This window comes from Magallana gigas, chromosome 4 (assembly GCF_963853765.1).
Source record: "Magallana gigas chromosome 4, xbMagGiga1.1, whole genome shotgun sequence".
NCBI classification, from domain to species: Eukaryota; Metazoa; Mollusca; class Bivalvia; order Ostreida; family Ostreidae; genus Magallana; species Magallana gigas.
The window spans coordinates 46,509,147-46,525,221 of NC_088856.1; the positions used below are offsets into that span (position 1 = coordinate 46,509,147).

General features: G+C 36.0%; 2 protein-coding genes across 3 annotated transcripts; one reads left to right on the forward strand and one right to left on the reverse strand.

Moving 5' to 3' along the window:
- The first annotated feature begins 593 nt into the window (after positions 1-593).
- On the forward strand, positions 594-4,751 carry LOC105330300 (tripartite motif-containing protein 5-like). The gene is made up of 2 exons (XM_011431913.4): positions 594-710; positions 2,733-4,751. Exons 1-2 carry the CDS (start codon positions 708-710, stop codon positions 4,464-4,466), a joined length of 1,737 nt encoding a protein of 578 aa, XP_011430215.3. The 5' UTR covers positions 594-707; the 3' UTR covers positions 4,467-4,751.
- Positions 4,752-11,358: 6,607 nt separating this feature from the next.
- Positions 11,359-14,586, reverse strand: LOC105349206 (uncharacterized). Of its 2 annotated transcripts, none has more exons than XM_011458907.4 (2): positions 14,211-14,586; positions 11,359-12,866 (listed from the first exon to the last, which is right to left on the reverse strand). In XM_011458907.4, exon 2 carries the CDS (start codon positions 12,851-12,853, stop codon positions 11,504-11,506), a length of 1,350 nt encoding a protein of 449 aa, XP_011457209.3. In that variant the 5' UTR covers positions 12,854-12,866; positions 14,211-14,586; the 3' UTR covers positions 11,359-11,503. The 2 variants fall into 2 exon arrangements, with proteins under 2 accessions (XP_011457209.3, XP_011457210.3); XM_011458908.4 differs by lacking the exon at positions 14,211-14,586 and adding an exon at positions 13,005-13,462.
- Positions 14,587-16,075: the final 1,489 nt, after the last annotated feature.

Consider the following 16,075-nt stretch of genomic DNA (forward strand, 5'->3'; position numbering starts at 1 on the left):
TGTAAAAAAAGGACGTGGTCCTTTTTTCACAACTTTACATCCCCTTAGCCTAAGATTGCTTTGTGCCAAGTTTGGTTGACAGACAAAATGTGATCAGAAAAGCTTACTTGAGCTTTCAGCTCAGGTTAGCTAAAAACTATACGAGCACAGTCAATGAAAATAAACTGCAATTACGTGAAAACCATCAAATGGAAATTTTTTATCATTATACCAAAATGTTATACTTAATAAATAATACCATTTAATGCATTGTCGTTAATTGTGATTTCATCGTGATTCATTGCCGTTCATTGTGCTTCATTTTGGTTAAAAGACGCGCGGGGGTGGAGATCCTTTAAAACTAAATTTTCTATATAAATAATGTTTGTTTGGGAAAAAAAGTATATGGGACAGGCCCTGGAACCCCCACCCCTTCATCCCCGTTGCTACGTGCCTGATGCAAATAAACTTTATTCTATTTATTAAAAGTAGAGGTCAGAAGATTCATCTCTTGTTATTTAAATCTTAGACGTGTTCAATGCAGCAGGTGCTCGCATGCGCTCGCCAAAATTCCCCCTAGTCTTGGCGATTGGTCGCGAGGACTCGCTCTGATGAACACTCTCAGATCCCGATCTACCTATATTAACAACCAGGAAGAAAATTTCACAATTTTCTCAGGTGTCCTCCCAGCGATAATGGCTGCATGAACTCATTTTAAGGTCACATTGATGGTGAGTTAGACTAATTATATCTATATCTGATGATGGCAAATACGTGACATATTCCCTAGTGAATAGTGAGTTCGTGATTTTGTACAATTAAGATTACCAGATTATAAAGTCGATCAACAATGGACGATTTGATAAGTAAGCTCTTAATGCTAAACCGAAAGTTGTGGCCATAACATACATTCACTAGTTTTTTTTATTTAAAGATAAATTGCATTCTTGAAATATTATATTTTTTAAACCAAAATGACCTGGGTCACAATGAAATGAGGTACACGCTGTTTTATTGTAGTCCATATTTGATTTGTAAAGGGAAGCTACCATGCGCGGATGTAGGTGGGGGAGGATTGGATTGGAATGTCCACCCCCCGCCCCACTCCTTGAAAATTCAAGATTTATTAGAACTATCCAATCATTAAACACCCAATCATCTATCTAACACCCCCCCCCCCGGTAAAAGGCTGGACCCGTGTATGATAAATGTAAATCCAAAACATTCAATTTTTGTTAAACACTAGAAATACGTCAAATTACCCGTGAATGTTCTATGATTTCAGTTGATTATGTTTGCATATTGTTTTTTGTGTGTATATGTGTATATACTTGTATTCTTATTTTTTTTTGGGGGGGGGGGGGGGTAGTGCAGCAATATCGATGTTCAAAAGCATACGATTCGCTCACAGCTTGCAATGTTAACGTTGTTAAATGATCTGAAATTACCGAATTCGTAATTGTCAAGAATAGCACCCGATTTACAAATGATATACAAATTTTAAACTGATTGGGAAGGTACAATTGCCGGTTTCTGTATAATTTTTGTGAAGGAAATCATGCATTCCTGTTTTGCCTAACCTGTTACTGAGATTGCATCGCTCAGAATTGCTCTCAATGCAATCTTTGCTATTACAACAGGTTTGGATTCAATGTATTTGGCATCAAATTTATTATTTTTTTTTTCATTTTTATACCTATTTCTCATTATATTTATTTTTTTTAATTTTTATTTTCTGATACCTTTTTCAAATAATATGTGAATTATGTGAAATATCTCTCTTGTGACACGTGTCAATTTAACATTTTTGAATAAAATATATTTGATATGTTATTATACAAGTTTACAAAAGGGTAATTTCTAACAATATTCAGTTTGAAATATTTCAAAAAAGATAAGAATTAAAAAAAAAAAAAAAAAAAAACCTTAACTTTTGATGGTATCGAACCCACAACCTAAAAACCCAAGTTTTATAAAGTAAACAAATGTCTGTTGCTCTAATATAACCACTGAGCCAATTTATTCACAACATAGTGCAGTGTTTAAATGCTATATGAGACGTTGGCCTCGAATTTTACGGACTTGTATTATTTTTCTAAAACGATCAATTGTTGGGCTGCAAAATGTCATTTTTTAAGTATAGTTGGTGATCTCTCCACGTTTTTGTTGATTAAAATCGGTTTAAATTCCATTAAACTGCATTTAGACTATGACAAAAATATGGAGCTCAGACACACTCTACAAAAGCAAATGCATTGAGTTTTAAAATTGACACTATTTGGAGATTTTGACACGCATATGCCAGTTTGAATCAACCTATTGCAAGTATTTAAAATATTTAAGAGTTACAAACCGATATTACGTTATATATACATTTTTTTTATATTTATTTTTTAAACAAGGTATCAGATTTAATGATATTTTAATTTTGCAGTATCTAATTATTCCTCATATGTGCATTTTACATGCCTTGTTCACCCATCTTTTTAAAAAATATTATTTTAAAAAAAACTTCAATAGATCATTGAAAGTTCCTGAATCACAATATTAATTTTGGTACCTACATGTTTCTACATGGCATTTTTTAGAAAAAATTCAAGTTTATTACATGCTTTATTGAAGTCCACGCACATTCGAAGATTGACAGAAAAATTACGTGTCCCAATTTCTTGATCTAATACCGTGCGCACACTCTAAAAGGACATTTTAACACCAACACCGTTCGAAAAGAATGATAATTTTTCTCTTTTCAGATGGCTTTATCTGAATCCAAAATACCACCCGACGCCCAGCATTATTTGGTGTGTGGCACTGAAGACTGTAAGAAAAACTGCCAGTTTTACTGCAATGACTGTCATCTTCGAATGTGTGAACAATGCAGAGATGAACATCAGAAGAATAAGAAAACCAAGAACCATGAAGTGGTCTCTTATAAGCTACGCAAACGTCAACTTCCTGTAGAGAAATGCAAGATCCACCCCACAAAAGAAATAGATCTTCTCTGTAGGGAATGCCAGATTCCCCTTTGTTCTAAATGCACAGGCTCCAAAGAACATCGCGGCCATTGGTTAACCAACCTAGAAATACTCTTTGATGAAAAGGTTGCGATATATAACGAGGAGATTGCCAACATTAGAAGCTATTTTGAGCCTACTTCTCAAAATCTAAAAAAGGAAATTGCTGAAGATGTCACAGAAATTAAGAAGATCATGGCAGGTATAAGAACATCCATAAAGGCTGAAGCTGAGTCTGTGAAAAAACTGGTAGATGCAGTCACATTAGATAAAATGGAACAAGTTGACAAAAAAGAACAGTCATTATTACAAACGTTAAACGGTCAAAATCAAGAAATAGATGATTACATCAACTCTCTCAATGATTTAATAGAAACATATTATGGTAACTTATCTCCATCAAACATAGAAGAATTAACATTTGCCCTCAAATCAGAAAACTTGATTATACGACCAATACCAGAGACGTTTAAACCAGTCCCACCCGTATTTACTGCTGGTCAATACAGCAAGGAAGATGTCGCCAAATTACTGGGTAGAATAACTGTCCCCAACACTAAACCAGAGAACAGAAAAATAAAACCCATGGAGACTGCTTCTACAGACTTAAAACCTTCAGGGAAACAGAGAGAACAAGACAGAGAGAAATCTGACGTGAAACAAACACTGTCTCTGTCTTCCTCTGTCACCAAGGCCAGGGAGTATACAATACCAGGTGTTCGCAGTGGAGATCACATATCACTGGGTAAATCAGGCAGACTCTGGGCCAGTGATAAACGTGGTATCCTTGTCCAAACAGATCTACAGGGGAATCAGCTACAGAAGATAAAGACCTATGGTGTTAGAGATGAAGGCTTCCACACAGTCACACAGGACGGGGATCTGATCTATACAGACAAACACAACAATGGCATTAATAGGATTACACCGGATAATGCAATCACTGAATTCATTAAAACAGGAGACTGGGAACCACTCAGTATACACTCCTACCACATCAACGGGGACATACTGGTGGGGATGAGGAAGAATAGAAAGGGTAAAGTCACCAGGTACAACAAGACAATGACAGAAATACAGAACATACTGAGAGACAACAAAGGACAGGCACTGTATGGTGGACCACACTACATCACAGAAAACATCAATGGTGACGTCTGTGTATCAGACTGGGACCGACGTGCTGTAGTGGTGGTGGATAAATCAGGACAACACAGGTTCTCCTACACAGGTCCGGGGTCAGGGATTCGACCCCATGGAATATGTACTGATGTACTCGGTCACATCCTGGTGTGTGATGAAAACAGTGAAACAGTTGATCTTCTGGATCAGGACGGTCAGTTCTTGTCTTTACTACTTACACCACAACAAGGGGTAACGTGTCCCCGTAGTTTGTGTGTGGATGATGAGAACAATCTCTGGGTGGGACAACATTACACAAACACAGTGACAGTGTTCAAGTATCTTCAGTGATCATTATATATCCATACATCAAGTGTACTACGTTTATGCCGTGAGACAATACGTAACTAACAAGATTTTGCCAGAGCACAATAACTGATATCTACATGTACAGCATTTATTATATTACATCACACGATCCGTGTGTATAACCCTGTATGCTATCCTCTCATAATGATTCATGGATTATTGTTTCTTGCCGAAGATTTGACAAATAAATAATTATTTAGACTGATGTATTAAGAATATTTTTAGTGATTAGAAACTGCATTCTTCAATAGATATTAATAAATTCAACAAGCAATAGATATAAGATTTTCTAAGAGAATTATTACAAAAATGTGCATTTTGCTAATTAACATATCACCCCTCATTAAACCGTTGTTATGATCGAACTGTTATTAAACAGCAATCAACATCTCTGAGCATTGTTCTATTCAACACTATGCTATTTGGGCCGAGAAGTAGGGTAGGGTAGGGTAGGGTAGGGTAGGGAGGTAGGGAGGTAGGTATTTGAAGGGAGAATGTGTATGTCCGAATAGGAAAAGGCATATAAGTCCCTTAAATGTGCTTCCTGTTTTTATCACTTTTTATTAGAGTCGACCATTTTGCTTATGTTGTAGAGCATTATGATCTTTTTATCTAAAGGGTAGAATTACAGGCGTTTTTTTTTTATTTATTAGAATTTGACCTTTCCCAAGTACGTATATACCTGAAACCTTGACTTCCAAGTCAACAAACAAGTCTGTTGTGTATTGCACATGCAGGTCCTTCTATAACCAAGCATTGATAGTACAAAGGTTTTGTTCAGACATTGAATAACGAACCACGATACTAAGTCATTACAGTAAAAAACTTCAACGTTGTGAATTACAACTACATGCCTCAGGATGCATGAAACAATTTCAGACTTAAGTCAAAATTTCAGTCAGTCATAAAATAAATATTAATGGTAATATGATGGCTGAAATTTGTAATTGATAGTGTTATTTCAAGACATTTCTAATAGCATTTCAATTTTGTTAGTGTTTCCAAGCAAGAGACATTAAGACAGTACTAGTGCATGTATATTTTTTGACTTCATTATAAGATTGCTTCGTGATCCTGATCAGGAAACAGGGGGTTGAAGAGGTGGGCGTCCAAGGCACAGCTGACATACATCAGGAAAATAATAGTGGTGACTGGCAAATCCTTTGAGGGGTGGGGTGGGGGTGGCAGGGGACTAGCAAACATATGGAAGGCCTTCGATATTAGCAGAATTTTCAAAGTATCCTTCTTCAAGAGCCTGTTATTGTTATTATTGTTACACGGATAAGAGACTTGAATGTCTCCAATACAAAATCAAAGTACTGAAGTACTGACGGGAGTTGAATTTATCGATTATCATTTATTTTAAAATCAACTTACCTCGCGTGGCAATTAGTTAAATTTCTAGTCTGTATTTAAATTACGCTTTTTTATAATATGAATTTTAATTAGACTTTTCAGACAAGAATTTAGAGAAACCCCATGTGAATCATGTTGTGTAATATTTAAAGGGTAGCTGCAGCCCAGCCGATGTGAAACATATGTTAAAGAGTTTATTTACCAAAATTTAATGCAAAAAACCGCATCGAAATCGGTGCAAAAATAACGGAGTTACGCCACTTCAAAGTGGCTATTTTTACCTGCTTTGGGAGATCTAATTAAGAGAAAACAGAATTAGGCGATAACGAGGCTTCAGCGGAAGTGACGTCACGAGGTCAACAGGAGGGAAATTTCCTTACAAAGCTATACAAATTAAATTCGATTTTTCAGCCAAAATGATTGATATAAGTCTGATGTTTTGACGTATCTTGTTTTTTTAAGTATTGTAGATCCGTTATTATTTTATTACAATCAGATTTCTTTTTAAAGGATTTTAAAATTTGTTATTCTCATCGCCTTTTTACCGATGAATACGATGTCTTAAACGCTTACATGGGCAAACTTATGTTCATTATTCATTTTTTGATTACATAATATCCTTTCACACACGAGTGATCCGAGATAATGACACAGGTAAACTAACGAAGCCACTGCTCCAGACACACGTGTATCTGGGGTATGTATACACAAGGTACACGATTCTGGTGAACAAAGAAAGGGTTTCACACCTCTAGACTGGTATATTGATTTGTGTATAATTAGCTACTCAGTTGTTAAAAGATAAAACAGAAAAATAAACTAGACTGTGTAAAATCAAGCATTCGTCAGCTAAAACATGTGTATAGTCCGTCAATCAGTGATTAAAGAATCATGCATGATACTATTAAATAGTAAAACTAGTGTTCGAAGTAAATGCCTTTATTGTTACTTATCTAATCACTTAAATAATGACCAAATTTACAATTCAGCAATTGAAACCTTTTTTATGTGATCAAGTAATTATTTCGGAAGTAATTACGTTGGTCTTTATAATTTCTTATTTAATAAAGTGCAACTTTCTTTCGAGCGCTATGGTCAGCAATTAAACGCTTTATAACTCCGTATAGCTTAAATTGTAATACTGACAACGAATCATAGTGAAATCTAAATAAACTGGAACATTTTGACAAAGGATGTAAATAAATGTAAAATTAAATTCCATTATCGTATTTTTAAAATAATACGAGACAGACTTAATCATGCAGCCATCTTGGACTTTCGCCTTGATCCGTTTATATTCACGTGTTTGTTTGTTAAAGAATGCATACTATTTTGATTGTTATTGGTCCGATATCAACATTATTGAATAATCGGGCGACATCATTTGTAATTTTATGCCTTATACGAGGAATAGACCCCGGGTTACCTTTTACGAAATATCATTATGTATTATCAATATTATTAATCAGTTAATAATGTCACTGAGAAATCATTCGAGAGAATGACAATATTAACAAAATATGTTTCTTATAACAATATTGCTTTGATTAATTGTCATTTTGCTACATATGGTGTGCATTTATATGTAAAATGTGTTACACATTTGACGAAATTTATGAAGCAAACAATTGTCCGAATTCGGGGCATTTTTGTTCGATAAAATACGGGTTAAACTCAAACGACAGTATAATTAGTCATCCAGGGTTGATAAGGAAATAAAACAACAGAAAAAAATGTTCATATATCGATAAAACAATGCAAGAAAACGAACAGTTTTCATACGATATTCCTGTTTCTCCTACAGCGGCGTTAACCCCGTGACGTCACAGTTCATCTCGCGCCAAATCGGTTCAGGTGTGAAATCGGGTTTTCCCCAAATATCTCGAAAACTACTTATGCGATCGCTGTAAAATTTTCAGGATGATGTTTTTACACATAGATCTCCATTATATCAAAAATTGACCGGCACTGCAGGTACCCTTTAAAGATAGATTTCAAACTATGTATTAGTAATCGAAACATTTGTATGGATTCAAGCACTATTGATATTGAACTCCAACCAGTAGCTCAGCTGTCTCCGTTAATCTCCGACAAGCAAGAGAGCCTCTCTGTTTGTCGGAGATTTACAGAGACAGCCGAGCTTTTGGTTGAACGAGACTATATTAAACTCTGGCGTAGGAATACATGAGACTAATTATATACTAGTATCTAAATTGTTCGTATTACAGTATATACAATCTTACTATTAACAAAGTGTTTATAGATAAGTTTCCTTGAAAAACAATGCTTCAGCATACATTACGTCGAATTTTTCTATTATATTCAAGAACTAAGACTTGTCAGCGATGATGATTTGTGCTTAGGTCCAAACACTGTTTCACTTTCGGTTTGCCAGAGTGACTGCATAGGAGAGTTGATTAAAATCAACTCCCAAAAAAGGATTTACATCTTTCAGATCAAATGCCTTGGACGAATTCCCAAGGATATATGGCAGCAGATTATCCCAAACAACATAGCAATGCAGATGGCACGGGCAGAAAACATCAGTGGCGAAGAGGAGGAGATGGAACTGAATAAGCCATGTACTTTAGAAAGACTCAACAGATGAATGTGCTGTGGTCCTCAGGTGGACGCCTGACGGATTGAAGCGGCCGATTGTGGAGATGAAGCGGAACAATGCGGGCTGGAGCACTTGGAACGCGGCATGCCGTGCGGTCGCAGACCAGTCCCTGTGGAAGAAGATGCATAAGCTTTGTCTGGCATGGACAGAATTAAAGATGTTGTAAGAGATTGTACTATATGAACTAGTACTAGAACATGAACTAGTTTACAAGGTACATGGGTTTTGATGGGCATGGTCACGATTTTGGTTAAATTTTATTTTTATTTTTTTTATTATTTACCGTGCTTTATGAATGCATTTCTAATGACCAAATGAAATTTAGGTGCCAGTCGATGAGTTTTAAGCAAGATACAGGGCTCACAATTCCTCGACATGTAAACACGGCTCGTGCCCTGTTTTTGTTTACATAGGTTCAATATACCAGTAAAAAACTGTTTCAAGCTGATTTGTCTATCTTTTTATTCATTTTAAGCATAAATAAACAGTTCCTAACGATTAATACATTCATTTGAGGTCTAAAACTGGAATCTTCACTTCAACATTCAAAATGTAAACAAAAGTTTTGTTTACATAGCGAAGAATTGTAAGCTCTATAACTTGCATATAACTCAACAAATGACAATCATATTGTTAACATTAAAATCGAAAAAATAATTTTTGACTAAAATCGTGACCATGCCCCTTTAACCTCAAGGTGGGACCAATACACATTTATGTCCAGTTTCGAAATTAGTAATATATAAGTAATATTGTACGTATCGGTCATTTTTAAATGAGTTTTTCTACTCATACGGAGAGAGAGAGAGAGAGAGAGAGAGAGAGAGAGAGAGAGAGATGCAAATTGTTTTTATCTGCTGGTCAGTAAATGAAAAGAATATGTCCTCTAGCATTAATATGTTGATTTCTAACAATACCTTATTGAGTCGCACGGGTTACAATTTACAACAAATTATATATGCAAGATAGTAAGACAAAAGTGTGTGTAGGCATCAAATTTCTTTTATCATAGATATCATATAAATCAAAATTGGGAGAGGGAACATTAACGCTCAAAGTGCATGAATTTGCAAACTAGAAATAGTTGTCCTCTTAGCCCCTACGTCAATTTTGATCTGATGCAATATAATACCGGGACTCTTCTATCCTATCGTTCTAAGTTATACTTTTACCTGATACTTCATCATCAATAATACAGACGAATTATTCGGAGTGTTTTAATATTTTCGAGTCGGAAATAAATAGAGAATGATTATACATACCCTTTTCCATATAACAGCTTGTATCAGCCCGAGACTCCAATATCAGCCAGAGGGCCGAAGGCCCATGGGATAATATTGGTCGAGGACTAATACAGGGTGTGATATGGAAAAAGGGTATCTATTTTTATATTTATTACGTACTTGGTAATAAAATTAAAAACATCAAGTTGAACAAATTGATTTAAAATGTTATTTGAAAGAAGTATGTACAGTTGTAAATGTATTAAATAAAAATATGAGATCTAATTGTTTTAACAAACAATTATAGCTGAAGAACCGGATTTTCCTCAGGTTTTAAAAGTTAACTGCTCCAAAACATTTGCTAGCATTTGAAGTTTTCAACTGCATTCAAAAAATTTCAACTGTAACAAATGTTTCATTTTTTGTCTGTAAACATGCACAAATGCCGAAATGAAAAAAGGAAGAGGAGTTCCGCAAGGGGTGTGATACGGATACGGATCCGTATCGCCCTAGAGGGATGATAACCTGTATCAGCCCTGGAGGCCGATACGATTGTTCGGATGTCATCTGTATCACATATGCAAAAAACCTGTTTTTTATTACTAAGTAATGTAATAAATGTAAAATATAAGTTTAGGAATAATAATGAAGCACAATATGTCTCAAGGGGTGATAGGTTATGCAAACCGTCGTCAAAAAGTCTTTTCACAGGAAATATAAGTTACAACAGACAACAGCAGGGTTGAGAGTTATAAAATGATTTTTTTTTTTAATCTCTGCTTTGGACAAGGGAAGTTTTTTTTAGGCTATTGTCTCTTTTAAAATAACTGATATCGCTTTTTCTTCTTTGCAAGTTACCACAATGTAACATACAAATCACCGGATATTCGCATGTGTCCAAACAAGAAGCCATGGACAAACATCCTAGCTGATGTCATCGTTTGGGCAAAATATTTCGCAATCATTCCCTTATCAGTGGGTCGATAGTTGTATAAGTTAATTGTTATCTTACAACTATTATTCATGATCGTGTGTATATCATAGTTCAATCTATGTCTTTATACAATCTTCACGCAATTCACTCAATTGTTTAAATTTTAAGCAGCCAGATTGCCAACTCCAATAAGGTCCGATAAAATGCGATCTAAGATTATTCAGTAACGTTTAAAGCTAGACTCATTAAAATACGGCCACCACTTGAAAACAAAATAATACATATTTACTTAGTATTTCAATTAATTTGTCATCAAAAGCCCATTGTGGGAAATTCAATACTGAACTTAAGGAGGCTGGATGGTCAACAAACTAGCCATCAGATCTAACTAAAAAGTTTAAGATGTATGATTTGTTACGCTATATAATTATAATAATTTAGTAAAAAAAAATTCACTACATTCAACCTTTTAGAAATTTTGATATTTTTCTACACTTTTATATAGAGCTCTTCTTCTATAGGAGATCAATACAGTCTAAATATGGCCACTACCATCGAGCCCTCTTAACAAAGTTGTAGCACAAAAATGTCATATTGAAATAAAATCATCCGGATCTATTTATATCATTATCACTTAAATTTCAACATCTTTTACATGTATGTCCACATCTCTCTCTCTCTCTCTCCCCTCTCTCTCTCTCTCTCTCTCTCTCTCTCTCTCTCTCTCTCTCTCTCTCTCTCATGTTTTATAGATAATGCTTTGCAACTGCCAACTGTAAAAACCCATACCGGTATTTATATCAATACCTTAAGGTCGCATATATATATGTATATCGTTCATGATCAAGATTTCAATAAATGCCCATGACGCGAAACCTTATTCACGTTACTGTCTATCCAACGGACACTTATCCTCTAAACTCATGGGCATATAATCATCACCGTCATCAAGCACCACTTCCCCAGGGCGACTGTTGGACATGTCAAAGTAGTCATGGATATTGTCCGATCTCCGCACCACGTGCATTTGTTCGGAGGCACTCCTGGCGTTCCTAAACATCATCCTTCCTCGAATGTCTGCCGTGGACGAGACTGTCTTTGCTGGTTCGCTCGTGTTATGACTGACATGACTGTCTACCGAGAGACTCTTTTCCGGTACTTTGTTGTGAGGTTGGGGCGAAAGATCCGGGCTGGTGTATCTGTTCCGGAACCGGCTCATGTTGTCCGAAAATTTTGGCGGGGGTGGTCGTGCTGGTTTCGGCTTCTTCGCCGGCTTTGCTGATGATGATTTGTTGGGAAAGTTTTTCAGAAATTTTTTTGGCTTGATTACTGAAGTTGGCGGTTTCGACTCGTGTGTGCCAGTTTTCGTGGTACTGTTTATCCGTAGGTTCACTTTACTAACGGAGTCCGTCCTATCACGACATTCTTCCTCGTTGACGTCTTGTGCTTTTGTCAGTTTTTGTTCGTTGTCACTTATAAGAGGTCTTTGCACAAATTCATACTCACATTCGTCCTCGGGTTTCGTCGGTTTTGTGATAGATTCCCTTTTTACAACAAAGTTTTGATATTCGCTCATCTCATTTTCTGAAGTTTTCGTTTCGCAGACCAATGGTTCCACGTTTTGGTAAATAGAACCAGCTTCCTCTCCTTTTTCTTTTTCAACTTTTTCAACTTTACTGGGTTTGTGCAGAACTTTACTGGGTGAGTGCAGAACTTTACTGGGTGAGTGGGGAGTTTTGATTGGCTCGACATTTTGGTACAACGATTCCTCAAAAGGATCGTTCACTTCGTCCTTTCCCTTGTCACTGTGTACAACATGGGTGGTAGGATTGACTATAGCAATTTTCCTTGATGAGTTGGACACATTTTGAACAATATCTGTACATGGTTGAAGATAGTCGTCTGCGTTTGAGTCTATACTGTTCGAATGTTGTTTTAAGGTTCTACTTCTCACTGAATTTGGAGAACCAACTTGGTTGATATCTGAACTTGGCTGAAGATAATCGTCTGCATTTTGGTCTGAGGTGTCGTCTGCTGAAAAAACTGTTTGAGACCTCTGCAACGGCGGCCTGACATCGATGTTGAGTTGCTCCGCTGATTTTGATCTTTTTAGATTATATCCCGGGTTGTTTATTCCAACTTCGTTCAGATTATCAATGCTACTCAGGTCTGTGATTGATTGGCTCTCTTTACATTTGCTGTGCGAGAAAAACCGAAGTTTTCGAAATAGGAACATTCTTTACTTTATCCTGAAATTAAGTATTATACACGTTAAAATTTACAAAGACTATGGACTATATAGCATTAGTGTTTAAAAACATCTAGACGTTATGCAATACTTCAAGCACGAAATGTTATATAAAGAAAAAGTGAATTTTTAAACGCACCAATCAAACTCATGGATTGATATGGTTATGAAACACATTTTGGCTAGATCACGTTCATGTATGTACATTATCATCATAACATATTCATGCCAGCGTCGTATCATATCCGGCTTTCACTGATCATTACTCAAACTGTACCGGGAGGCTTCGTTCAACTCTTAACTTTTGTCTCCTTGAGTGATGTCTACTTTCACCTAACCACTGTGAACATGTATACCATCCTGTAGGCCACCTCAGCATCACGTTGGAATAAAAGCCCGTCCTTAAACTAACCCCTACCCTTGACCTCTTGAATTCCAAGGTACATGCAAGATCTACTTAATTGAAGGCCATTAACGAAAGGATGGGGTGGATGTGTGCCGTTCCACAACAAAGCATTTATTTCCATACTGTTGTAGTTTATCCCAAATTCTATGATTTGATTGATGGTGGACATACGATAATTCTTTTTCACATATTTGATTTATAAGAAAATTAAGCAAGGATCCCCGACCCCCCCCCCCCTTTCTGACTTCTACTTTTTATGATAGTGCGTCACAGCATGGTGATTTTAACACACTGTAAATCAATTCATATCGCCTGTCATTGGTTTTTTTTTTTATCTTTGAGGCGCAATGGTTGTAGCTTTGAACTACCGACCCGCATGCAGGTCCCAAGTTAGAATACCACAGGGACTTTCCTTTGCATTAATAGCGGTAAAAATTTTAAAAGTTGATTTTCCCCCCAAAATTGAATTTTTCTTGTTTTCTTTCATGTCGAACACATGCTAGAAACCCATATCTTTAAGTGATTTAGAAGACTGGGCTTGTATGCAGAACTTTTCCAAGGTGTTTGGAGGACCTTAAAAATCTGTCATAATACAAGCATTAGAAAAATGACATTTTTTATCAAAACGGAAAAAAATCCTTTCATAGTATCAGTTCAGAAAATTCTTCAAATTCTAGTATGTCAGTAAATTTTAATATTTAAATAATTTACTTCACCCATATCCTGATAAAAATCTTCACCTATGAAACCAAAATGATGCAGTTAAGCTATAGTTACGAAATGTAACCTATACCCCCCCCCCCCTCCCCTCCAATTGAAACCTAAACCGTAAAAATTCTTCCATCATTCCATGAAATCAAGATTTAACAAACGCTGCATACATTTTTCTCTTGACTAGTGCAATAAGTACCATTAAAAAGTTAACACTCTGCTACTTACATGGATTGTTAATTTGGGGCAGTCCCTCCATCCACGATCATAGCAGATTGTCTGGTTGAGAGATTTCCTGAACAGAAATGATTTATGACAACATTCCGAGACAATGGGATCCGGAAATTGTCGATGGCCGTCGGGCGGATATTACAGACAGTCAGCAACCCACTTCTAACGTGTGGATCTCGTAATGTTACTTCAACAGTGTACAGAACGGACGTTTGCGTGCATCATCTGCAGTTGTCTTCATAAATTTCGTAAGAGGCGCTTGTACATGTATAGTTAAAAGTTTGTAAATTAGTTGTCATTCACTAACAAATCTTAGATGACAACTATACTTCATTAATTCGCATTTCCTGATGCATTCAATAAAAGATATGCCCCCAAAATTGAAATTCTGAATATTTACACACAGGGGCACCGTATCCGCTCTACTGGCACTGTACCAGTTAATGTCTAAAATTTAACGTTTTCTTTACGTATTTCCTTGTTTCTTGATATTTTGGGATAAAACTTGACATACGTTAAATGGTGATTTCCTTGTTTATCCATCTGTTAGATTATATAATTGTTAAGAACTCAAAACATATTGTTTTTGTGCTTTTTAGCACGCCCCGAATTTGCCATGTTTTACAATTTACTGTATCAGTTATCGGCTTTGCGATAATAACATAGTAAAATCCCTGTACATGTTGATTTGATACTCTGCATAATGTACTTTGAATTATGGCTCTATTTGGGTCAGACTAAAGGTAGCAAGGGTTATAGTACATTAACAAAACTCATGAAATTATTCGTTTGTTATCATACGGTAATACACAAAATCGTTGAATTTTCAATACACAATATTGTGCAATCAGGCGTTCAACTGCGTTATGAATCTCTTAGAGTTTAATAAATTCCTTTTGTTTGTACATGTCATATGTATTGATATTATGTCAAATCAAAGAAGATATATGGTAACGTATCACAAAGATGCCATAATCTATTTTTAACTTATGACGCCACTTCCCCAACTGCTGAAAGTGCAAAGATGTAAATCAGCGGTAAACAATGATCGTTCAAGCTCATGGTTAAATCATATTTAAGAAAGTTTTCAAGCAAACTTACTTTTCTTTATTCGAAACAGACGACTGAATTGAAAAATCTCGGATAGTCGCGTGCTATAAACCCGAACTCTCAGTTTAGCCGATAACTGGTACAGTACCAGTACATTCTATGACATATATAGAGTGTAGAGAGGATACGGTGCCCCTGTGGTTTACAATTCTATTATTTTTTTGTAATCCATTTTATTTTCCTTTGTGACACCTAGACGTCTTGTGATTAACTTTCGTTAAAGGTATTTCCGATTGAGTAGAGCATTTTAATCATGGAATAATTACAAGCATATCAGTTATTTTTGCTCTATTTCGCAATTTTTTGAACTCATTTTTTTTCTGTGGAAATTCAAGTAAAATGTGATTTTTTGAAAATTTGACAATCATAACATTAGACTTTCACCTAAGCTTTATTTTTAATAAGACATGCGGTGGATGCTATATTCTGCTTTTGTAGTAGGTTTGCAAACACGCGTGATTCTGTCACCCCCCCCCCCCCCCCGATAAAAAGTGACTGAAATTTTCAGAAAACTGCGGATCGTGCGATAGTTTGACAATATACCGGTTTCTATCGAGCGCGTGGCTGTAATTAAACATATGAGACAAGCACGAGACCATATATATCTGACGGACTTTCATCTTCTTATACGAACAATTCATTCGGCCGGTGGTTGTGTCCTAGAGTTTGAGATTTCTCAAGAGTTGGGGGGGGGGGGGCACTTAGAAACATATTTTCTATACGAGAGTCAAAAAGAAGACTCCCTATCCCCA